Source organism: Equus caballus, chromosome 11, assembly GCF_041296265.1.
Source record: "Equus caballus isolate H_3958 breed thoroughbred chromosome 11, TB-T2T, whole genome shotgun sequence".
In the NCBI taxonomy this organism is placed as follows: Eukaryota; Metazoa; Chordata; class Mammalia; order Perissodactyla; family Equidae; genus Equus; species Equus caballus.
In genome coordinates, this window is record NC_091694.1 from 43,053,280 (window position 1) to 43,078,538 (window position 25,259).

General features: G+C 53.4%; 2 protein-coding genes and 1 long non-coding RNA gene across 6 annotated transcripts in view; 2 read left to right on the plus strand and 1 right to left on the minus strand.

The window, feature by feature from the left end:
- The window catches only part of SEZ6 (seizure related 6 homolog), a 45,307-nt gene extending 37,303 nt beyond the window's left edge, over positions 1 to 8,004 (minus strand). For 2 of the 4 annotated variants that reach the window (XM_023653128.2, XM_023653126.2), the window contains exon 1: positions 7,727 to 7,981. In XM_023653128.2, the coding sequence (XP_023508896.2) occupies positions 7,727 to 7,781 (55 nt within the window). In that variant the 5' untranslated portion in view covers positions 7,782 to 7,981. Of the gene's footprint in view, positions 1 to 7,726 lie in introns of all 4 variants that reach the window. The other 2 variants (XM_023653129.2, XM_023653127.2) reach the window with 2 other exon arrangements.
- Positions 7,067 to 25,259, plus strand: part of PIPOX (pipecolic acid and sarcosine oxidase) — a 46,643-nt gene continuing 28,450 nt past the window's right edge. Inside the window, exons 1-2 of the mRNA XM_070227746.1 lie at positions 7,067 to 7,182; positions 9,566 to 9,628. The gene's annotated coding sequence lies outside the window, so the exon portion shown is untranslated. The remainder of the gene's footprint in view (positions 7,183 to 9,565; positions 9,629 to 25,259) is intronic.
- Positions 15,585 to 18,212, plus strand: LOC138916356 (uncharacterized). The gene is made up of 2 exons (XR_011423561.1): positions 15,585 to 15,851; positions 18,007 to 18,212. It is a non-coding gene; the product is annotated as an uncharacterized lncRNA (long non-coding RNA).

The window sequence follows — 25,259 nt, forward strand, 5'->3', positions numbered from 1 at the left end:
GGTGGCTGCTTGGGGGACAAAGGAGCTGGTGCTCAGCTGCTGGGCTGGGAGGAGGGAGGGAGGGAGGGAGAAGCTATGGTGGGGGCTGGAGGGATCTGGGCTGGGAGTAGGGAGGGGCAGGGTCTGCTTCTGTGCCTTTAATAAGGAGCCAGCATGCAGAGGGGGATAAAACACCATGCAAATGAGCATCTGTAGGGGGCTGCTCAGTGGTTCAGGCACTTTTCACAGGGGCACTGCAGTTCTGCCCTCCCAGCCCCGATGACCAGCTGGAAGGAGGGTCCTGAGGGTAGAGCCAGGAGCCCGTGGGGAGGAGAGGAGTCGGGGGATGGAGGAAAATACTGGGGATGATGCCAGGGTGCAGGATTCCAGCTGTGCCCCTGGGGACTGCACTGGGGGAGGGCAGAGAGACCCACTGCTTGGATTCTGCAGCCTATGCAGTTTGGTGGCAGGAGGGGCCATGCACCTGCTCTGCTTTTTTGGGGTGCTAGGGGGACACCGAGACCCAGCAGAGATGGGAAGAGTTGTGATGGAGGGCACCCAGCATGGCCAGGCCCAGGGATCCCAGAGGTTTTCTGCGCCCTCAAAGACCCAAAAGATGAGCCCTCTTTCTACAGATGAGAAACTGAGGCCCGGAGCAGTCCCTGGCCAGGAATCTCCTGTCTTTTTGAAGGCAAGTGGTTGGATCATGTAGATGCTGTTTGGCATCTGATTTGTATCTCATTTAATTAAAATCAGAGGGCTCCTGGTCTAGCTGGGTAGACAGTCACAGTTGAGTTTACTAAGAAGGTAGCTCCCTCTGCAAACTGAATTCCTTAAGGTCAGTGATTGTGTTGCATTCCTGCCCATCAAGACACCTGAAAGGTGCTGAAGAGAGGGCTGGTGAGTGGAGAATGAGTGGGTGGATGAAGGATGGATAGGCTAAGTTCCTGATAGGTGATATTGTTGAGAGGACAGAGAGAGCCCTCTGGGCTGGATGGTCAGGGAAAGAGAGAGTGGCAGAACTAAAATAAGCAGAAGGATGCACGGTGGCGTTCCAAGTGTGGAAACACGGCTGAACCGAAATGTAGAGGTTGGACCAGATAAGGCATGCACAGGGTCTAGGGTTCACCCTAGCATCCTCACCCAGTCTCTCAGTTGCCCCCCTTCCCATGCCCACTCAATTCCTTCTCATCTCCTGGCAGAGCCCCTTGTCCCTGCTGGGCCCAGCCTGGACCTCTCACCCCCGCCTTTTCCAGCCAGCCTTCCTGCCAGCAAGGCTGCAGACTCTGCAGTCGGAGACCCGGATTGTTGTTGGAGATGTGGCAGGTTTGTTTGCTCTGAAGCCCGCTGAGAAATCTCAACAATCAATGGCCAACAACATTGCCAGCGGCTGCAGCATCGATCCTCCCCTCCCAGAGCTGGTAGCTGGGTGGCAGGTAGGCAGGTGCAGGGAAGCTGGGTCAGGCGTGGTGCCCAGCCCTGTCCAGGAGCTAAGCTTCTGGCAAGCTTGGCCCTTCCCACCTGGGGCCCAGGCCTCAGCAGGGGCTGAGGGGGGAGGGTGGGGTAGACCAGATACCAGGACCCACGTGACTGGTCTTCTCATTCACCAAGTCCCCCAAAGGTGGGAGAATAAGAATCACCCAAGGCCACTGACCTCTGGACTAGGACTTTAAGGTTCACCTGACTTCCAGCCGTGTGCTCTATCCTGGCCTTCAAGTGTGAGAAAGGATGTTTTATTCCTTTGCCACTAAGGACTGAGCAAGATAAAATGTCCCTAATCTATAGTAGTAAGAATTGAGGGTAGACATCAGGAAGATAAGCCACTGTTATCATCAGAAATGTGCTAGAAGGAAGTTAGGGGTTATTTATGTCTTAGGTCTGTCTGACAACACGGGCTTGAACTTGGCCTATAAAATGCAGATAATACCTTCTATCTTACAGAGATGATATGAAAACTAAACGAGCTAATGTACATAAAGCATTTAGTAAAGTGCCTGGCACATAGTTGGTGCCTAAGCAATGTTTGCTGCTATTATTATTAGGATAGTGATACTCTCTTGGGTTCCCATCTGCCTGTACGGAAGCTGTGCCTCAGGCTGGGGGAGTGGACACAGTGTTGGCTGCAGCCAGGTTTTGCAAAATGGGTAGCTTTGGAGTAGCTTTATAGCTTATTGGCTGTGAAACCCAGGATAAGTGCCTTAATCTCTCTGAAACTCAGTATTCCCATCTGTAAAGTGGGGATAACGAGTCTCTTGTATTAAATAGAAAAGGCATGTGAAAGCCTTGGGCCCTGAGGGTTCTGGGCCATGCCTCACACCTCAGTACGTTTGTGAAATGAATGAATGAATGGTGGATGGATGTACCAGAGGGACTGCTCTTTTAGGAGATGTGAAATGTTTGTGGACATGAATTGTGATACTGGATGACTTCTCAGCCCCTACCTTTCCATTCGAGGACATGCCAGGCTCAGAGCTGCTCCCAAGGCTTCACATGGGTCCTTCCAAGTTCTGTGAAGGTGTCTGAAGCTGAGATGGATGAGGGCGCTATGAAGCCAGACGACACGGGGTTGCCTCTCCCTTACCTCAGTCCTTAATTCATACAGGGCACCCCTCAGCCAGCAGAGGTAGTGGGTGAGGGCTATGGGAGGGAGTCAAGAAGCCTGGGCTTGGGGCTGGCCCTGTGGCCGTGTGGTTAAGTTCCCACGCTCCGCTGCAGGCGGCCCAGTGTTTCGTCAGTTCGAATCCTGGGCGTGGACATGGCACTGCTCATCAGACCACGCTGAGGCAGCGTCCCACATACCACAACTAGAAGGACCCACAACGAAGAATATACAACTATGTACCAGGGGGCTTTGGGGAGAAAAAGGAAAAAATAAAATCTTTGAAAAAAAAAAAAAAAGAAGCCTGGGCTTAACTTTGCCACTGTCTACCTGTGCAACTCTTGTGAATTTATTCCACATGTATTTAATGTCTGCCATATGCTAGGCTCTGTGCCACTGGGGACACAAGCGGTGGTGGCACTCAGGGGTGTCTGCAGAGGCTTTAGCCCTCTCAGAATGGCCATCAGCTCCCTACCCCCAAGCCATCTCAGGCTGATGGCATGACAGCTTAATTTGTGGAAGGAAAAAACTAAGTAAAGGCTATAATTTACAGTTGGGATAATTGGCCAACCGTTAGGAAAGGGAAAAAAATCCTAACATACAATCTATGTAAAAATAGTGTGCTTGCTACGCAAACTCAGCTTCAAGACGCAATCCCAGCTGCCATGCACCCACCTCTCCTTTCTAAACAGGCAGCTGACCCTGAACTTCTTCTAAATAGGAATTTTGGAGCTGCCCCAAGATAGAGAGGGTAAGCAGAATGGACTTGGTGACCTGAGTTCAGTCTTGCCCCTGGAGAGAAGCATCAAGCAATCAGGTGTTCATAACCAACAAGATGAGGGCCTTGTTGGGGGAAGCCAGGGGTGGCGGGAGCACAGAAGGGACCTAGGCTTGAGGTCAAGTGAGGCTTCCCCTCAGAAACCATATAGCAGATGCCCCACATGTATGTGCTGAAGAATTGCCTGAAGTGCCAGCTAAGCTGAGACCTGAAGCATGAGGTGGAGAGAGCCAGGTTGGCCCAGAAGGGGAAAAGAATTTCAGCCAGAAGGAACAACAAGGGCCCAGAAGCTGCTGAGAACATGGCTGGTCTGGAGAGCAGATTGGCCTGGCTGGGTGAGTTGGCTTCCTGTTGAAATTAGTCTGGAAGGGGTGTTGGAGACCTCCTAGTGCCTCTCCCCGCCTCCCAGCTGCTGACCAGCGCTGGCAGCATTGTCTCCCTCCACACCCCAGCCTCTTACATACAGATCTTGGCTCTTCCTCCTTGAAAGCAGGCTGGTAAGCTGGGGACCCAGAAATCTGCATGACTTGACAGCCCTTGGAGGCCCTGATATGCTGCTCCCAGGCTTGGAACCATCAGCTTGGTGCAATCTTACATGGAATGCTCCAGAAAGTGGAGACCCAGAGAGGGCAGAGGCATGTCTGAGGCCACACAGGGAGCCTGGGCTCTTAATCATCTGGGCTGAGTGTTTCCTTCACTAAAGTAGCCTCTTCCTATAGGCCCCTTTCCATACCCTCCTTCTTGTTTGGGGGACGGGGTACCCAGCTTTGACAGCTCTGCCCAGTTGGGGGTGTAGTATCCCTGAGCTGAGCCCAGCCTGGCACATGAGGCCTAAAAGCAGTTGGAGAGGTGGGGACAAAGAGGGTAGGAGGAGGCTGGAGAGCTTGGGCACGTAGGGCTGGATGGAGGAGGGAGGGGCTAAGGAAGCAGGGGTTCTGATATGTCCCCCACCATTCAAGCAGCCATGGTAGGAGGGGCACAGAAGCTCTAATTAAGCCCAGCCCCCCCACCCCCTCATGTCTCCTCCATCCCCATTAGCTCCCCACAGTGTCCCCAAGGCATTTTAAGCTGCCACCCTGCTGAGGAGGTTGGGACCACCGCCAGGGCCTGCCAAAGCTGATGAGATTAGACCCATGAGGGGCAAAAAGCCAACCCAGAATTTTTCTCTAGTCCATGGCAGTTTCTGGGGCCTCCAGTCTCCTCAGAAGCCCAGGGAGGCCTCCTGCCCCCCATGTTGACCTCTGGGACTCTGAGTGGAATCTAGACTATCTCCCATGGGGCCTTGTCCACTTCCTGACCCCAAAGTGCCAGGCAAGGGAGACAGGGAGCAGGTCCTGCTGTTGGCTTTGGCTGCAGCCCCCAGACTCAGGAATGTACTGTCAGAACCCAGTACCTACCAGAGTCAGCAGGATGCAGCAATTACCATTTTAGGTTAAGGCAGCCCCGGCTTGTTAACACTTGCGGCACCGGGGCTTCTGGAGTCCAAGCCCCCCTCCTCCTTCTCTCCTTCCTCCTCCAGGCCTTGCCTCCCAGACACCCTCCCTTCCTTCTTCCCACAACACACTGGATCCGAGTTCAGAGAGGGGGAGCATCAGGTCCAAGGTCACACAGCCAGGGAGACAGCCTCTGCCCCTGGAGACCCAACCCCACCCCAGTCTCTGCTACCTCCTTCACAGTCTCCCCAGGCTACGTTCACACATGCAGAGTTTAATTAACTTTATTGATATTCAGAAATTAGGAGAATGACTAAAGGTAATTGCTCATTAAAAATCGTTAAACTGACACAGCAGGCCCCAGGCATGTGCTGCCCCTCCCGCACTGCTTTCCAACCCCCTTGTGGCAAGATCGTCTGGGCACCGCCCACAGGTTGAGAGAATAACCAGCGGCCCACAGCGCCTGGGAACAATCGTGCCCCGGCAGCTGCTAGGGGAATAGGGGACTGTGCCCACAGGGTTGAGCCAGGCCCAGCGGGATATTGCCCTGTCCCCGAGGCCTCCACCTCCCCGGCCTTCCGACACTTCTGGGCCACTCCTAGCGGCATCCCACAGCCTGTGTCCCTCAGCCTATGCGTGAACAAAGCTCCGAGGGCCCTATTGAGGGGCCACAAGGCCATGGGATACACTGCCTGGGCAGCAAATGTTCACAGACAGAGGCCTTTACTGCTCAAAGCCTGCCTTCTCATGGCTGAAGCCCCCAGGAGCCCTGAGACGGACAAATGCACTGACCCCCAATGAAAGGACTCAGCATCCCAATGACTGGGACCTCACAGCCCCGCTGGGAGGGAGGGGCACTCCAGGGCCAGCCCAGGTCCAAGCCCCCTCTCCTCAGGCCTGGCACTGCAGGGCTGTTTCCTCTTCTCCCTTGGGGAGTGAAAATAAAGGTCTTCCCCAGTAGACGGACCCCTACCCCACATATCCCTTGGGCATGTGGCCCCACGAGCAGTGGAGAGGTCGGGGTGGGTCAGAGAGCGATAGTGGCCAGGGACACACAGCCCCGGGGCACAGAGCGTACAGATTCCTCCCAACACACCCACCTACACTCCCTGGAGGGCTCCTAGGGCTACTGGCCATAGCAGCCATCCTCCTGGAGACCCACAGTCTCACTTTAGCCCTGCAGGGAGCTCTCTGGCAGAGGCTGCATGGCATACTCGCGGCCTTACACACTCCTCACACCTGCTCACTGCTGAGCCCTCACCCAAGATCCAGACCTCTGGAAGCACAGTCGGACCTGCTATCCCCGACACACTGGGCCCTGACTGCATTCACACTCAGACCCACACACTCACGCACAAGGCTTCACACTACCCTCCAGGAGGCACACACAGGCCCTGGCCCCATGGGAGCTGTCCAGCCCGGGGACGTGGCCAGACCCCAAGAAAGATCCGGAAGTCCCAGGGACAGATGGGCCAGGATGCTGCTTTCTCCTCCCCTCCCCACCCCCGTCGGGGTGGGGTTTGCAGGACCCCCTCTCTCCCAAATGAACAAACAGTTCTGAGTTCCGGGCGCAACGAAAGGATCTGGTGAAGGCAGCCAGGGGGCGGGGCGAGGACACTAGGCCACGTGTGACTGGAGCCAGGGGCTCAGAGAGGGGCTTCTGCATCCCTGGGGATGCAGAGCGAAGACAACTGCCGTCCAGGGGCCCAGCCTGGCCCCAGCCCCGTTGCCCTGACTTCCGACACGTCCTGGAAAGATCGAGAGAGGAGGTTAGAAAATCCCACCTTCTCCCCCTTCCACATCAGGCGCTACGAACCATTCTGCGAAGGATGGAGGGTCCCAACTCCAAGCAAGGTCCCAGCGACCCCGTCAGCCGACGGGCTGCAGTGGAAGAAGGACCTGGGCGTCTTGCCGGCCATAGCTTTGACGACTGCTTGTTTGAGCCGGGGGAACAGGTTCCGTCAGAGACTCGGAAACCTTTCTTCCCCGAGGCACAGAACTCCCTCCTCTCCCCGACACTCCCTTGGTGCCCACTCCATGCCCAAGCTCCTCGACCCGGGACCGATGAAATTGGAGACCAGACTGCAAGCGGGGGACCAGGGGCTGCAGAGTGGGGTGCTGGTCTTCCCGTGACAGGTCTGCGGCCGTAGGGGTGAGGGGGAGCCGAGCAGGACGACAGGCCTGAAGGGAGGAAGCGCTCTGGGCGTGTGCGAGTCGTGGGGAGGGTGCAAAGAAAGGACTTCGAGGAGGACAGAGTCTCTATCCCAGGACCTCAGCTGCTGCAGCCCAGGGCAGAGCGAGGAGCCGGTTGGGGGCCCTGGGCCCTCCGAGTTTTTCCCTGGAATCGTATACCAGGTTCCGACTCCGGCGTGGCAGCACCAAGGCGGAGGGAGGTGAGCGAACATCTCGACCTCGGGTCCGGCCGCCGTTCGGCCCCGTCCCTCCGCAGTGAGGACGCGAGAGGCCCCGGAACGGGCGGCAAAGTCGAGCGAAGTTTAGCGGGCGGCAGGGAAGGCGGGACCGCAGGCCGCCCCAGTACGGTCCCGACTCAACGCCCTGTGCCCTCCCCCCCGGCACGCGCCCCGGCTCTCCTAGGCGCCTTGAGTGTGGCGAGGTAGCGCGCGGGTGAGCGCGAGAGTGTGTGCGGGGAGAGGGGGGGCGTGATGAATTGCAGCAGAGAAATCCCATTAGATCCGGGGAGATGATTAAAGGCGAGGTCTCGGCCGGGCGCGAATGGCGGGAGCCACGGCAGCTTCCCGCCCGCGGAGCCCGCGCCCCGCCCGGCTCGGCCGGCGCTGGGGGCAGCGCAGCCGGCGGAGCGCAGTGCCTGGCTGGGCAGTCAGATGCGCGGAGCTGGGCGCCGGGATGGTCCTTTCCTCCCACCCCCGGGACCCCGCCCCTGACCCCGTCCTGCCGCCGGACGCCGGGGTCCCTTACCATGAGCCGGGAGAGCCAGCAGCGAGGGCAGGAGCAGCAGGGCTGCCGGGTGCATGGTGTTGGCTGCGGCCGCGCCCCGGGTCGGGGCCGCGGCGGGAGGGCGGGGGGCTCGGCGGGGCGTGAGCACGGGGCACAGAGCGGGCGGGGTCCGGCCGGGGAGAGGGAGCGGGGCCGCCGCCGCCGCCGCCTCCGCCTGACAGAATCAGCACCACGGCCAGCGCCTGGCGTCGGCGCCGGGGATCGCCGCGCGGGGCTGGGGGCGGGGGCGCGGGAGGAGCGGCTTACCGTAAAGTCTCAAGCAAAGGCGCACTAGACCCAGCGGCGGGAGCACAAGCTCTCGCGCCGCCGCCAGCTCAGGGGAAGGACTGCCCTGCTAATGTGGGCACACGGCTGCCGCCCTTCTGCGCGGCCCATGCCCAGCCAGGCCTGCCACCCTCACCCCCAATAGCAGCCTGCTAAGCAAGTGGGGTTCTAACCTGGTTCTCCATGGGAGAGCAGCCCTCTCCCCATCTCTCCCCACCTCATCCTGGTACCTGAGGGCACTAAGGGTGACCTGGAAAGACGTCGCGAGTGAAGCAGCTTGCGAGGCCCGCGTGCCCTTGTGACAGCTTCGTCCTAGGCCGATAATGAAGATGGCTTTTGAGCATACAAAGGACAATAAATTATTACTGTGCGCTCAATAAATGCCAGGGCTCCAGGCAGCTGCATCAGCAGCAAACTGTGCTCACAGAAATGCTTAATTATCCTGATATTATAGTTAAAAGCCAGTGGTACTAGTGTCCTGGGAAGACATTCTTCACTTGGCAGGAGGCAACCTGGGTCAAGCTGTGGGCAGCTGAATGTCCCTGAGCAGTTCTGGATATCCAGGACCCTGCCTTGGGCCCCTTACAGGACCAGAGAAGCCGCAGTGCCAGCCAGTGAGAGCAGAACCTTCGTGCCTATCCCTGCCCAGGTTCCTGGAACTGGTGGAGAAAATGGGACAGGCATAGGGAGGTGAAGGCGTTTCCCTAGGGCTATTTTAGACAGGGACTTGAAGAGGCCCAGGGGAGTAGCCAGGGAGGCTGTACAATGCAAGGGCATGGAAAAATAAGATTCCAAAGTTCTGCTTGGGCTGAGGAACCCCAGTGAGTCACAGGACAGCAAAGAGGGCAATCACAGCTCTGCCATTCCTGAGGCTGATGTTTACACCCAGGGGTTTCTGGCTCTGTGGATGGGCTTACTTGACAGTGACCCTGTGACTGGTGTTATTGTTCCCTGTGGAGGAAGAGAAAGGCTGAACTCCCTGTGGCCCTGGGGGGAAGGACAGCTTTCTGTTTAGCTCTTTTCATATAAACTTGGCTTCTCCCCAAAGCTTCCAGATCCCAGTCATTGTCCAATGCCCTTCCTGACCTCATCCTGGAATCAGGTGGCAAAACTTCTGCTCTTAAGTCTCATTCCCCAGAGAGTCTTGGTCCTTACCACCTCCACAGTCTTCCAGAGCTGCTCATAAGATTCTTTCTAGATCCTCTTCCTGTGGGCTCTGAGGAGCCACCTTGACCACTGTAAAGAATCCCAGGCAGCAGGCAGGTGGCGTGTGGAATTATCTTAAGGCATCACTAGGAAAGGATTTCTGGACAGTCATTTTGAGAAGCTGAGAGAAAAGAAGGCAGAAGCAGAAGGATGGCAGAAGGAGGGAGTTGATAAAAGGATCAGAGGTGAGGAGAGGAAGCCAAGAAAGAAAGTGCAGAGGGGAGGGAGAAAGAGTTGCCAACAGAGGAGGGAGGTGGAAGGTTCTGTGGCTGATGGGAGTTTGGGAAAATACTGGCAAATGGCATGAGAGTCCTCTTTTCCTCCTTAAAGGTATTCCTGAGCATCTCCTTGATTCCTGGGCCCCTCTGGACTAAGCAGCTTGAGCAGAGGAGGGTGAGTCATGACCCAGGAATGCCCTTTGTATGCCAGGATGATTCATGGGGACTTGGAAGCTGATGGCAGGCTTGTCTCCTGGTAGCTGGGCTCCTTGGTAGGCTGGTTACTACTCACAAGAAGGATGAGGGTAGCCACCCAGGAACTTGCCACATCACCCTTGCTATTGCCCCAGCAACCCTAGGCATTCAGGAGAGGGTCCAATGGAGACTACAAGTTCCATAATGCATCACTCTGCCCTGAGCTCAGAGGATGGGTTTGTATTACATCATGGGAAGAATAATGCACCTTGGCTGTCCCTCCTGCCTAAAGATGGTCAATGTGGCCTCCATGCAATGGGTTCCCAGTTAGATTGAGTCAGAGTGTGGACCAAACTGGGAAGCAGTAGAGTTTCTGTCAAGCATCCTGTCTTATGCCTTCCAAGGGGTCCATTCTGCCCAGACTTCGGCATCATCCACAAGTTGAGGACAATAGGGTGCCCTAGGGGACATTTGGCTGTATGCTGCAGGCTTATACTGTACTCAAGTCATGTACATATTTGAAAGTGGCAGCCTGGGGAGACTTGCAAGTCTCCCTTCACTAGTTTTGTTTCTCCTATTCTCTCTGTGTCCCCCACCCAGTTCTTTGCCCCCAGAGGACCCTGGGCTTCCTCTGTCTATACAAGTGCTTGCTTAATTGTCTGTCCTTTCTACTAGTTGTCAACTCTGTGAAGGCACAGAGCATGTCTGTCTCCTCCACTCCCAACCTGGCCCAGTGCTCAGTTCATAGCAGCTGCTTAATAAATATCTGTGAGTAAATGATGGCATGGGGGTGGGGAAGGAGTGTCTAAAGCCCAAGGCAGATCACTGGTGCCAAATGAGTGCTGTGAGATAATGGAGAAGGGGACAATTGCTTCTTTTGGGGGTGGGGGAGGTCATTAAAAGTTTTACACAACAGACAGGTGGGCTGAAATGAAGTCTTAAATATGTTTTAGGTTTCAGTCAGTGAAGAGGAAGAGGGACGATGTCCAGAGTTGAGGGAGTGGCTTATGCAAATGCAAAGTGGTGGAAAATACAAGGTAGTTTGGGGTCAGTGAGAAGATAGTGCTGGTGGAGAAGGGAGTCCCTGCAGGGATGTAGGAGGAAGGCTTGGAGTAGGCTGGGGCCAGGCTTTGTGGTGATTTGAGCTGCAGGACACCCTTAGTGCCTGCACTGAATGGGCTACCCCATCACAAAGATATTTACACCAAAATGAGGGAGTCCGGAATTATTGGGTTTTTTGGATGGGTTTTCATCCAGGTGAAACTAAGGTGGGTTTTCAAGCATCATGGAAAATGGTAGGGACTGAGGGGTTCATTGCTGACTCACAATGGGGGAGGAATGAGCTACAATGGCTGCATTAGGACTGAGAGCCAGAGAGAGGGAAGGAGGGACTCTCTCCCAGGACCCTCGCAGCCTCTGCCTAGACAGTGCCAGACATCCAGCCCACATCTCCAGAGAAGCCAGCTTCACTTCCCCTGTTCCAAATGGTCCATCAATTTGCGGGATTGCAGGCACATTGGTGACTTATTTTGAAGTCTCTGCCTGGATGACATTTGCTTTCTGAGTGAGAGAAGAAAATTACTCTCCTCTAAGACAGCTTTCAACCCAGAGCTACATATTCTGTAGAGCTAAGGAGATTTGGGGGTTTCAGGGAAGCAGTGGCAGGGGCTGCCACCTCACTCCAGAGATTCCCCGTGGTAGACTTGCCTGCTCACCTCAACCCACTCCTCAGTGGGGGCTCCCAGACCCTGTGGCATCTGGAACAGTCTGGGATGCCACAGCTCCAGCCAGTCTTCCTGGAATAACCCAAGTTAACCCTTTGAATTTGGGAGCAGAAGGGCTCCATCCTGGTAAAAGGGGAGTCCTGGCTCCTAAGCATTTGCTCTTGCTCCAGAAGCAGGACCAGATCAGCTGCAGCAAGAGCCCAGGGTGGATGGAGATAGCAGCAGAAAATGGTTTGAAGTAAGCTGCTTTCCATCTCCAACCCGGGGCCTCCAGCCGGCCCACCACCCCCAGCCAAAGCCTTTGATCCTCCACGGCTCTATAAATGTTTAATGCCACCGGCTGGGCAGAAATGAGGCAGGTGCTGGAAAAGAGAGACTTGGGATAGGAGTTAAGATCCACAATGCTGGCTAGATTATTTTCATGTAGGAGCCCTGGGATGGGTGGGAGGAGGCCTTCCCCCTTCACGTGACAGGAGTCCCAGGGTTCAAGTTTGCGGCACTAATAAAGAAAACTCTGAAAACCCACCAAGGGGCTGAAAATAAAATGAATAATCAATTGCAGAAGCTCAGTCCCCGGTTTGATTGAAGGAGAAAGATGGAAAGTTAAATGACAATCAAATGCAAATACAGCTCAACAAACACCGCAGCAATTACCAGGTGCAGGAACCACATGGCGCTTGCAGGCAACAGGGGTTGGCAATTTGGAAGCCTGGGCCTGTGCAGAGGTGATGGGCGTGAGGCCATTTTAATGGACAGTTAGATAGATGCAAAAACCCCCTGCATCTACTTTGCATACACTGCTAATGAGTGGGGAACTGGAATACTGGCATCCAGGGGGAGATTATGCCACCTTCTGTGGCTGCTCTGCGTCATTTCAGAATGGAAGAGGACCTGAGTACCTGGGAGGTGAGGCCAGAGTGGGTCCTTGGATCAGAGGACCTTGAGAGGGTCATGCCAATCTCTTTGGATTTTTCACACCAGCTGGTGCAGAAGGGATGAGGGTTGAAGTTGAAGGGAGCCCGTGGGGTCCTCTGGGGAAGGGCGCAAGGTGCTGGCCTTCTAACAGCCCAAAGGCCGCGATGAGAGTGGCCTTGTTCTCTAGATTTGCATAATGCTTTGCATCTCATTTGAGTGCTATTAATTTGGTGTCAGGCTAGGTTGGCTTGGTGTAGAAAAGAGAACAGCTGGCCTTCTCCCTCCCCTCTGTTCCTTGAGGCTCACCATAAGCATAGCCCTCCCTAACTTGGGGGGCATGAAGCCTCCACTCCCACCACTTTCTCCATGTTCCCTGGCACTTGGAGAGTCTCTTGTGAAGCCAGCTCCTAAAAGCCAAGGCTGCTGGGCAGTGTGGCCACCTGCAGGACTATACAGAAGGAAGAAGAAAGGTTCCCCAAGGTCGCTCTCATCAGACCCAGAGAAGCCATGGGAGGAAACTGGCAGCCTTCTCCCCAAGCAATCAAGGCGACTTGGCTTGGAAAGGGTCCAAAGATAATAACCTGCAGAAGGAGGGAACCAAGACAGGTGATAATCCCAGAGAAATATAGAGGGCCCTAGAAATAAAATTCTCTGAACTCAATATTTCTAGTGCTTGAACTTACATAAAATACATCTGTCCAGAGGCATTGAGTTTACAGTGGTGCAGCTTGGGGCTGGGGACCTGGTACCAGGATGATGGCCATGTGGTGAGGGAGTGGGTCACTAGGTGGGGTGGGCTCCTGGGAAAGGGGGAGGAGCCCCTGGGTGCATCCTGCAGGCTGCCCCTGGCAGGTGGGCCTCAGGGGGCTAGAGTGAGCTGGGGGTAGGGGTAGGAGGAGCAAAGCTTCCTAGGCTGGCTGGGATGCCCCTCAAAGGCATCTTAGCTCTTCCTTGTGTGGAGCTGATAGTATTTGGTCAATAGATCTGAGAGTATTTATGCATAGGATGAGCAAGGAGAAGGTGCCACTGACTGGTCTCCTTTTGTCAGAGAGAGCCCCTTCACCCTGTGGAATTGCAGGACCAGCTCCACCCACCTCCAGGGACAAGGGCAGGATGGGGGAGGCACGAGCAAATACCCCAGCTAGATTGACCTCATAGCCCTGTCCCTGACCAGCACTCACCCTGGGTCAAGCCATGGCTGGGTGCCTTTTTTATGCCCAAGGCAAGATTATGGGGTTGCTTTGAATAATGTGAGAGGATAATTGAGTTTTCCCCTTTGAGCAAACTCAGGCATGAAGCTTTGGAATTACGTAAAGCATGGACTCATAGCTGATTCATATTTTACAGAAGGGCTTTAAGTATTTCCTCTTTAAAAGTATTGCCACATGCATTTAAAGCAGATTCACAAAAACTTAGTATATTCCCCATATTTTTAGAAGTTAGTCCCTGAATCCAGTGGGCAGTTCCTGACCTCTAAAAATAAGAAGGATAGCACCAATTATTATTTACTATTACTGGGCATTGAGCTGGTGGATTTAAATACAGCCTCACAAGAATCCTATGAGGTAGGTACTGTTATTGTCCCCATTGCACAGATGAGGAAACTGAGACTCTGGGAGGCTAAGTGATTTGTAGACGTTAGTGGTGAAACCAAGATATACTTCCAAGGCAGAGCAGAAAGGCCTAGATGCCGGTGGGTCTTTGCAGGAGCTGGTGTGGGAGGGATCTCAGGTTCTCTGGCCTCTGGCCTCTGCCCTGTGTTCACCTCCAGGAGGCCTGTGCCTAGATGCTCTCCCCTAGTGCAGTCCAGGCTGCTTAGAACAGGCAGGGCAGGGCTGGTTACTTAACAATTTATTCATTAGACAAATATTTATTAAGTATCCACCGTGCTAAGTGGTGGAGATACAAAGGTGAGTAAAAACAGACACTGGCTCTGCCCGCTCAAAGCTCTCGGTCTAGAATGGGTGACCTTACGAAAAACTACCTAAGTGCAAAAGTACAGTATAGCAGGCACTCTAGAGAGGTTCACAGGGCCATGGAGCCTTTGACCTGGGGATTTGGCCTAGTCAGGGAAGGCTTCCGTGAGGAGGTAGGATGATGAATATGAGTTATTTGATTGGGAAGGAACAGAAGTGCATTCCGTGTGCAAAGTAGAAAGTCCGGTGGCAGGCAGGACTAAGAGATGATTAGTGTGGCTGGATCACAGAAAACAAGAAGTGCGGGTGAGATGTAGCTAGAGAGGCAGGCAGGCAGCTCCAGAGCTCCAAAGCTTAGGGGCCTGTCCACGATCTCTATCCCAACCTGCCCACCCCTATCCATTCATCCCCACGCCTTCTCTCATCCTCTGCCCCAACACCTGCCCAGTTCATTTATCACCCTCTCACTCATTTGTTTACTGAATGAGGGAACATTCAGGACCTCAGCGGCAGATCCTTCAGGCAGAGCCCCTGAGGAACTCCCAGAGCAGGGAGGGGAGATGGAGTCTCAACACCCTGGAATGTGGCATGTCTGTCTCTACCAGGGGCTCACACAGCAATGAAAGCCCGAGAAGCTAAGTGTCTCCATGGTTCACGCTTCCTAAGGCAAGGCAACATCATCCCCTCCAGGCGGAACTTCCAGCCCCACAGTTCCTCCTGGCATCTCATCTCATTCTTTTCCGCCACAAAACTAGTCCATTTCTTGCAGCCTCCAAATGGGGAGTGTTCTGATGTTCTTTTTCTTTTTTTTTTTTTTTTAAAGATTTTATTTTTTCCTTTTTATCCCCAAAGCCCCCCGGTACATAGTTGTGTATTCTTCGTTGTGGGTTCTTCTAGTTGTGGCATGTGGGACGCTGCCTCAGAGTGGTCTGATGAGCAGTGCCATGTCCGCGCCCAGGATTCGAACTAACGAAACACTGGGCCGCCTGCAGCGGAGCGCGCAAACTTAACCACTCGGCCACGGGGCCAGCCCCTGATGTTCTTTTTCATTGACCCTTCTTTTGGGTCTCAGAGGCATCTCAGTCCCAGGAGAGCACAGGGAAACTTGGTCAGGTCTCCCGCACATAGCAGAATTCAGCTCGAGATACTTCCTTTTCTGGGCATGAAAATAGGACAGAAATCTCGAATGTCTCTCAATTGTAGCCATGCATTCCCACCCTCCACTCCTCCTTGAACTACTTGTCCTCTGCTTGTGACATCACAATGGTTTCTATGGCAACCGATTGTGAGGTCACTGATCCTTAAAGCAACAGAATTCGCAGGGCCAGACAGTGGCCTGGAGGAGAAGGAGAATGCAAAATGGAAGCGCGAGATGGAAATCGTCTCCTGCTGGGAAAGGGCAAGGCCACCCCAGACCTTGGGAGGAGGAGGACTCCACTTCCAGCCCATCTACAGAGAGGGGTCAAAACAGCTTCTTGGTCTTGTCCCCCATTGGAAAACTTCTATACTGACACTGAGCCCCTCCGAAATTGCCCATGAGGGAGAACTTCATGTAATCTGACTGAGACAGGCTGCAGAGATTGATGGGATGTGCTGAGCAGCATCCTGGGATCACTGACTTGGCCCCAAATTCCACCGGGAAGCAGAGGTTAGGAGCATTGTTCTGGTCTCAGTCCCACTGGCTCGGAGGTGCTGGCCAAGGCCTGGCCCATGTTTGAGCCTTGATTTCCCCATCAGGGAAGGAGTGAGGGTGTGAAGGAGCTAAGGAGCCCTATCCTGACTTATAGGACAAGCAACGGATTGGCTTAAGGCTCTTGGGCCTGCCCTACGTCTTCTGTAAGAGAGTGGGGAGTCGCCGCGAGTGGAGAAGGGTGGAGGTGGGCGGGCACATGCCGGGTGTTCTCGGTTCAGCCTGGGCAGCCTGTTGGTTCCCTCCGAGGCTTGTTAGTGGTTTGCAAGAGCAAGGCCTGCTGGAAAGGGATACTGCTCATCAAGAGGCTGAGGGCCTATCCTGAACAGTGCCCAGGCTTCAGAGTCTGGTCTGGGTTCAAGTCATCCCAGCCTTATCCTTGCCTTGGGCAAGTTTCTGAGTCTCTCTGGGCCTCCATTTCTTTACCTGTAAATGGTGCTGCTTGCCTTTCAGAAAAGTATCCGGTGAGATAATCTGTAGGAGGACTTGGCTCACAGTAGGTGCTCAATAAATGCTCGTTATATTGATGTTTTTGGCCCCGTGGCCCTCAGCTAGGGTTTTGCATTTTACGTGCTTCTTTAATGCTTGTGACCTCAAGTGCAACGTGGAGAATAGAGGACAGTGTTTAGCACGGGGTGAGGCAGCAGACCAGGGTTCAAATCCTGGTCCTTGCCAGCTATAAGCCTTTGAACAAATTACCGAACCTCTTTGTGCCTCAGTTTCCTTAAGTGTAAAATGAGAGATAGTGCCAGCCTTGTCCTCACAGGGTTGCTGAGGACTAAACGAAGCACGTCGAGAGCATGGCCTGGCACAGGTGAAGTGCACAGTGGACAGTGGCGATTGTTCTCAGTCTTGAGAGGGCTGTCTGCACGTGCCGCAGCTTCCATTCACTGTCAGCTTTAAAGAAATGCCAGTTAATCTGTGGGATGTCCAGAACCGGAGAGTGGGTGAGCCTCAAGACAGGGGCAGAGGATGGCAGCCTCCCCAGGAAGGGGTCTCCAATCCCTTTCAGATTCCCCCAGTGTAGATACCCAGCAGCGCTGCTCAGCTCATGCTGGTCAGGGACCGGGGCCCCAGCTGGGCTGGTGCTCCCTGAAGTCAGGGCCTGGCCAAGACTCACTCCTTTGTGAAGCCCAGACCAAGGCCTGACACACGGCAGAGGCTCAGCAGCGGTTAAAGTGAACGGAGTTGGATGTCTTAATAACCATACACTGGCTAACATATGTCCTGTGCATACCCCATGTGAGGCTCTGTTCTAAGCACTTTGTATGTTGCTGATCTTTGCAACAACTTACAAGGTAAATATTATCCATTTTAAAAATGAGGAAGCAGAGAAGCTAAATAACTTACCCAAGGTCATATAGCCAGTAAGTGATGATGGGGCTGGAATTTGAACCCAGGCTACCTGGCTCTAGAACCTGCACTTATTTTTAATATTATTATTATTTGCTTGAGGGAGATTCGCCCTGAGCTAACATCTATGTCAATCTTCCTCTATTTTGTATGCGAGTTGCTGCCACAGCATGGCCACCAATGAGTGGTGTAGGTCTGTGCCTGGGAACCAAGCCTGGGCCACTGAAGCAGAGCTCACTAAACATAACCACTAGGCCACAGGCCGGCCCCTAGAGCCTGCACTCTTAGCTCCTACGTTACCCCTAGCCTCATGAGCTCTGTCCACCCATTTTGCCACATCTGCCACCACAAATTTCCTCCCCCAGCTCTCCCTCCTGCCCCTCTCTACTACCAGCTGAGCCTGGACCCAGTGCAGCCCAAAGAATGCAAAATGCAAAATCCCCCCTACCCGCCTGAGCCATCTGCCTCCTCCTCTGCTGAAACAAAGCGGCGGCTGCCATTGTGCCATTGCCACTGCCACCACCGAAGCCACCACCGGATCCCTTGCTTATTTCAAGTCCTCCTAAAGCTTGTTGAGTTCTTAACTTATTAAAGATAAGCACATGGAAATAGGGAGCAAATCTCTTTATTTATGACATAATCTCCAGCCCAGAAAAGCGGCAGGAACAGTGTTGCCTATATTAGGGAACCAATAGGAAAAAAATCAATTCGATCTGCCGAAGCGTTTCGCTATTAAGTTTCTTCTGATGTTTTTCTGAAGGCTGGCCATGGGGGTCTCCACCAGCCTCCAAGCTGGAGGAGAAAGGAGAGCTCTGTCGGAACAGAGGAAGGAGGGTCGCAAAGAAGGCGGCACACCCGGCTCCCAGACAGATCCTGGTGTCTCTCCACCCAGGATCTCCTTCACTGCTGTCCAAACCTCAGCCCGGAAGTCCTGATGGCGATTAAACCTCCATGTTTCTTGCTGCAGTTTCAGCTGGTGTTTTTAGGGGCAGTGGGAGTCGGCTGGTTTTTCCTTGCTTTTTGCAGACCTGAACCCCAAGTCTGATCATGTTTCTGCTAGACCCTTTGAGGGCCAGGATCCTCTTCTTCCTGGAAGAACGTTATTCTAGAGGGGCTCTCGTTAACTGATTTTTAGTAGAGTTGTCTTCTGCTGGGTAACACTGCCTGGGATCTGCAGCCACCCTAGGAGGTCCTCACATCCACCTGCCTGCCTCCAGGAGCCACATCCAAGCGGTCTCCCGGAGACGGGGCTCTCCCTCATTCCTGAGAGCCTCTAGTAAGGGTGGGGGGGGGGGTGCCCCGGCTTCCATAGTAACCGAGATTTCATCTCCTCAAAGGCAGGGCATCATGGCTTATTCACTAGTTTTCCTTAGGGCTGGGCATGTAGTAGGCACCCAATAAATATTCATTGAATCAATAATTATTATTATAATAGCACCATTGATTGAATGCTCGCTCTGTGCCAAGGCTGAGAAGGGCAGGTGCTTTGTTACCCAAAGTAGGAGCCCTCTGCTTCTCCCTGAACCGGAAGACAGCCCAGAAGAGGCCTCCAGTCTTGTTCTGTCTGATTTTTTGCCCAGGAGCAGCAGTAGCAGCAGCTCCGAGAAGTAATATCATCTCCGCTTTACGGAGGAGGAAACAGACTCAGAGAGAAATAACTTGTCCAGGCTGATAAGTGGATGAGATGCTCTATCCATCCACTTCCGGTCATTAGGAAGTCCTTCTTAAGGTCTAACTAAGCTTTCAGGTTTCAGCAGCAGCATTTCCTTCTCTGTCCCACGGAAGCAGAGAACAGCTTCACCACCCATGCAAACTTCCCTCGGTTTAAGAGTGTCCGCCAGCCCCTTGTACCAGTTGACTCACAATGAATATTAAACACCAAACCTCACAGAGGCCAGCCCCACAGGGCAGACAATGAACCAAACCTCCTCGTGCCTGTTCATTATTATAATTAATATTGAGCCAGGGTTCGTGGCAGCGTCGCCCTCACCAGGTATTTGGGCTATTTTAGAAGCTTATTCAGATCAATGACAGACAGCTCCAAACAGATAAACTCCCCATCATCCAGACGAATCAATTGCAACACTGCCGTCACAACAAGCCCAAGAAATCAATCTGATTTCAGGCGACATAGTAGCTCAGCGCTGGGAAAGCTGGTTTTAGTTTCCGTGTGGCTGAGATCCAGCTTCCTCTGCTCACTGGAGCACCCCTTTTTCCCGGCTGGTCTTCCATGCACAGAGGTGCCCAGGGCCCCGGGAGGGCTCAGGCCAAGGGGGCAGTCACATGGAGGACAGGGTGACTGGGAGGCCGTGTGACCTTGAGGAAGGCTCTTGAACCCCCAGACCCAGGAGGAGCTGACTCAGACCCGCTGCTGGGATCCTTGTTTTGCTGGCTTCAGCTCTAGGTTTTCAGCTGCCCTCTGCAAAAACCAAGCCCGGAGGCCTTTCTAGGCTGCCTCCCAAATCAAGGAGCTACAGAGGTAGTCTGCCTACCTCAGGCACCGGGACGACTGTCCTTCTTGATCTTGGAGATGGACTTTGTCTAGCAGCAAAAACCTCACCAGAACAGATACAGCCATTTATTGGGTGTTTAATTTATGCCCAGGCACTATGCTAAGTACTTTACACACCTCATCTTCTTAACCCTCCCAATAGCCCAAAGAGATAGGGAGCAATTATCCTCATTTTGCGGAAGAGGAAACCAGAGCCCAGAGAGGTTCAGAAACTTATCCCGAGTCACACAGCTTGTAAGTGATGGAGTCTGGATTTGAACCCAGGTCTATTAAACTCCTGTCCTTAAGCCTTAGCCACCACCCTGTCCTAAAGATGACGTCAAAGATGCCCTCATTCTCCCTCTGCCTGGATTCTGTCTGGTTAAATGAAGCTATTGCTTTTCCTCTAGTCTGCCAGGGAAGGGAGCCTCTCAGGAATTCTCACTCAGTAGTTGTTCCCTGAACTTTCACCGTGATGGTCCAGGCACTGGGTTGAGTGTGTTGAGGAGGTAGAGGGTCAGGAGGCTGAGCTGGCCACCAGCCCACACTCCGTCTTTTACTGCTCTCCTCTCCCTCCCCACCCCCACCCCCCAGCCCTGTCAGTATGTCTAGGTGGGGAGGAGGGGGGCCTGGGACAGGCAGCAGGGGGTGGGAGATGTGACTTTGGAGTCAGCTGATCTGGGTCCAAATTCCAGCCAATCATTTACCAGCTGAATACTCCGGCAAGTCTCTTAACCTCTTGGAACTTCCCTTATCCTGTCTCTACAGCGGGGATGCTGTTGCCCAAACCACAGGTTGTGAAGATTCCAGTAAAACTCTGCATGTGCGGTCCCAGGAGAGCACCTGGCACGGGGCCGGGACACATCATGTGCTGGGTCCCTTTCCTCCTCTCTTGTCCCTGCTCTTTCTGGAACCCCATGCCTTGGGTACCCAGTTCTGAATGGCCAAGGTCAGGGCTTTTCAACTAAATTTTAGCTAAGGAACTCTTTAATCAGGAGACACCTTATGAGAAAGGCAGGGATACAAACAGATAAAAGGGGAGTTGGTCAGATGGCAATAGGGGGCTGGGAGCCCTCCTGCTGCACCCCTTTTCTCACCCCCAGCCCCATAGCAGCACCTCCCCCCGCCCCCCATGCTTCCACCGAGCCCTGGGCCTAGCTGGTTTTCTTGCGCCAATACTCTCAGCCACCAACTCCCTTGAGCCTGTTCTGGATGTAGAGCATGACAATTTAGGTGCTTAGCAGGCAAAGCTGGACACAGGGAGGCTGCATATCCATCTCCTTTGGGGGCTGGGGTTGGGCACTGTGGCTGAAGAGGCATAGATCCGGGGGCCAGATGGCCCTGGATGGTGCAGGGGGTCTTCTGTCTGTCCTGGGAGCAATGGGCCTGGGCCGACTCTTGTCGGAGCTGGATGCCTGTTCCCCCTGAGGGAGGCAGGGATGTCTGGACTCTGAAGCCTAGCAATGGAGAGTGACATACAACCCACACAGCTAACAAGTGACAGACGAGGATTCAAAACCGGGATCTATGGCTCCGGAGGGCTGGGATTGCCGACACTCTCTTGTCTCCATTCAGTGGCTGCCCCCCCCCCCCCCCCCCCCCCCCCCCCCCGTTCGGCATGGAATTGTCTATCAGCCCTTCTCCCACCAAATACAGAAACTCAACCTACAGCAGGAGGGAACGGAATTGATACTGGGAAGGACTTCCTGCTTCATTAGCTTGTCTCTAGGATAGGTTATTCAAGAGACTGGGTGCTCTCTCTGGAGGGGAGTAAGATGGGGTCTCAGTTCAGCTGTCCCCCTGTGGCTCCGACATCCTGAAAGCTACTAAGAGACAAGATGACCTCTGATGTGCCTGGCTTTGTCTTTTCTTTGTTGAATAGGTAATGTCTGCACATGGTTCAAAAAATAAGAGTAGGGAAGGCTGTTCAGTGACGAGTCTCCCTCCACCACAGGCTCCCGGTTCCCTCCCCAGAGGCAACGTTCTGCGTTTCCTGCCTAGAGTATAAAGCAAATAGGGACACATATTCTCTTTCTTTAGTCCTATTTTTAATACACAAGATGTAGCATCCCCTGCACACTGTTCTCTGCTTTGCTTTTGTCACCTGACAATATATCTTGGAGATTACTCCGAATCAGTACATAAAGAGCTGCCTCACTCTTAGGTGTTTTTTATGGTCACGGGCTTCTCAGGAGCTCAGAAGTAATCACATCTCGTTTGATTAGCTTCGCATTTCCATTTACGACATCCCCGCCCAGAGAGGGCAGGAAAGCTCTCCAAGGTCACGCAGTAAGGACTGGGGACGCGCACCGGCTTCTCCCCCTCCTGCGTCCCCAGCTCCTGCCCCCAGCCGCCTCGAGGCCGAGCGGGGCCCACGGCTGGCAAGGGAAGGGAGGGGCGTCTCTGATTGAAACGCTCTCGGCGCTGCTCCTTGGCGATCAGCACCGGGGGGCGGGGCGGCCGGGCCTGGGGCGCGGGGCGGCCAGGCCCCGTGGGAGCAGGCGAGGCCCCGGAAACCCGTGCCGCGTGCTGCCCGGTGATGAGCTCCCGGGCCGAGGTGAGCTTCCCCGGCTGCTCACACGGCAGCCGCGTGGCACCAAAGAAAACGGGTACTTTTTTCTTCCGTGCCTGACAGCTCATTAGAAGAATTAATTTACTCCAGCGTTTGCAGTTTAAAGGACATTATTTACTGGTTAATTGTTGTTATTACAAAATGTTAAATATCATTATTTATTTCCCGGGCCCTGACAGCGTCTCTGACAGGAATTTATTATGTGAAGCCGTATCACCGGTGCGCGCCCCTGTGCCGGGCAGGGCAGCGTGAAGGTGGGGGGTCCCCGCTGGTGCGAGGTCTCTGGGCAGGGCAGGCGCATGGAGGGGCGGGACGTCCTGAGCTGCACTCTGCCCCCGCCCCCAGGACAGGTGACCATTGGCTCCTGTTCATCCCCCATTTCTGCCCTCGTTGCGGGTGGGGGGCGGGTGGGGAGAAAATGGCAGACACCGGACGGCGCTTGCGCTAAGCTGCAGCTTGGGGGTCAGTTACCAGAATGAGGCCTAGACTTTGGGTCTGGCCCTTAAAAGGTTATTCCGAGAAGGAGAGTCTTCAGGCCCCTTTCTTGAACTGGCAGAATGTAAGAGCTGGAAGAGATGAGTGGTTAGCTGGAGCTGGGATCACAGACTGGTGGCCTCCATACTGTAGATGGCCTATGGCTTTGGGTTGACCTGTTCAGCAGACTTCACACAAAAATCTAGATTTCTAGCTTCTCTTGAGAAATCAGAAAATCTTGCCACATTTGGCCCACAGTCTGTATCTGTTCGCAATGACCAGCTGGCACTGAAGGGCAGGGCCACTTAGGGACATGCCTGCTCCCTGACTACGGGACCCTCCACCCTCTGCTGCCCTCTCTACGTGACTTTCCTCTGTAGGCATTTGAGTTTTCAACCCCTGATCCTGTCTAATAATCATGTATAGATGAAGAAACTGAGCCCAGAATGATTAAGTCTCCGACGGCCAGTACCACAGCCCAGCCCCTTTTCACCGCACCACGCTGTCCCTGAATCTCTCTGCCCCACCTCCTCTGGGTCTGGTTTGGAGTGAGTTCGGGCAGGGAGCTCAGGTCTCGGGCAGCCTCCGGGCCAGGAGTGAGAGGCAGCCTAGTGAGAATTAACAAGGGTTCATGGCTCCATAAAGAGCACTCGTTTGCTCATTCGGTAAATATTTCTGAGGACCTACTATGTGACATAGAAAAATGATTTGGATGCGAATCTTGCTCTCAAGGAACTCGATCTGGTGAGACTGTGTGTGTGATACAAGGATACGGTTACAATACGGGGAGATGGATGAGTGGTGGAGGCACAGGGCAGCGCGGAGGAGCAAGGGCTGGCCGGCAGGGCTGCAGGGGATCAGGGAGGAGGCCTTCCAGGGGAGGGAATTAATCCTTTATGGAGCACGTTCTAGGCTGGGTGGGCTACCTGTGTCCTTACACACATACACAGCTTCTCATTTAACTCTCACAACACGCCTGATTGAAAATATCTGTCATCAGTTGATAAATAGTGGTTACTCCCGGCCCCAGAGAGCCCCACACCCGCTGTCTAGATTCTGCCCCCAGGGTAGATGGCTGGAAGCTGCTTTAGCTTTAGAGGCCCTCTGCCTGGGCACCACCCTTGTCGTACGGTCTGTCAACCATCACCGGCATCTCACAACCAGTCTATGGGACGAGGCTGATTACCCTCATTTTACAGGTTAGGAACCAGCGGCCTATATGCGGGTGACGAGAGCTGGATGCCGACAGATGGGGTGGGCCCTGGGAAGGAGAGAGAGAGGGGTGAGACCCGATACGCAGCCCTGGGAAACGTGGGTCTTCCGGGCAGACTTCAAACAATGGCCCTTTAGACAAGGTCTTCGGCCCTGTTCTTTTCTGCCCAGGAACCTGCCAGCAGCAGGTAGCCTCAAGGAAAACTTGGAGAACCAAAGGGAGATGAAAAGTACTTTGAAAAAGTATGAAAACGGATTCAGCCGAACCACACTGTTGCTATGCTGTAAATTACTACAAAGTTATTTCTGGCTGGCAGCCTGGTTTATTTTAGACCCTACCTCATTTCTTCCAGGTTATAGGCCCTAATTCCTTGCCTGGTGAGACAGAAAGAGATTAGCACTATTGGGGTGAATCCTTAGCACACTCAGAAACTATAATTACAGCTTGAGGAACTTTACAGATTCCCAGAATATCAGGGCTTGCCATCCTTCCGAGGTCTTCTCCACCAGCCCTCCCACTTTACTTTATTGCTATATTAAATTTTTAAAAATGTTATTCGCTTCTTGAATAGGTAATCCATGCCCAAGGTGCAAAATTCAAAAGGCATCAAAGAATACACAGTGAACAGTCTTTCTCACTCCTCGGAGGCAGCCAATGTTATAAATTCCTTGTGTTTTACTATATTTAAAAATAGCATTGTTTTTCTCTTCCGTTCCTGTAGAAAATACAGTGATTCCCGCAGAAGGAAATAAAAATCATATGCAATCCCACCATTTAGAGCTGAACGTTGTTAACATTTTGGTGTGTAATCAGCAAGGCTTTTCTCTTTGCATGGACACACACATCTCTATTTGCAAACCTGCACAACCTGAGTTTATTACTTGTTTACATTAAATATGATTCGTCAAAAATAAGGGTCTGAAAGGACACACGCTAAACTGATAATAATGGGTACTTTGAGGAGAGGAGCCGGATTGGGTTAGGGCTAAGGGAGAACTTTGCTTTATCTTTCTTATTTGAAATTTTTTTTAGGATGAAAATATATTTATATATTACTTCCCTCCACTATTCCAGAATCTGATTTTAAAGGACTGCATCAGGAGTCTACAGTTAACCAATCCGTTATTATTGTGGTTTTAAGATGTTTGCAAGTTTTGCTCTTATCAGCAAAGCTGGGATGGACGTTTTTATACAGCTTTGCACACTTGACCAATGTTTCCTTGAGGCAGTTTCTAAGAAATGGAATTGCTGGGTCAAAGGGAA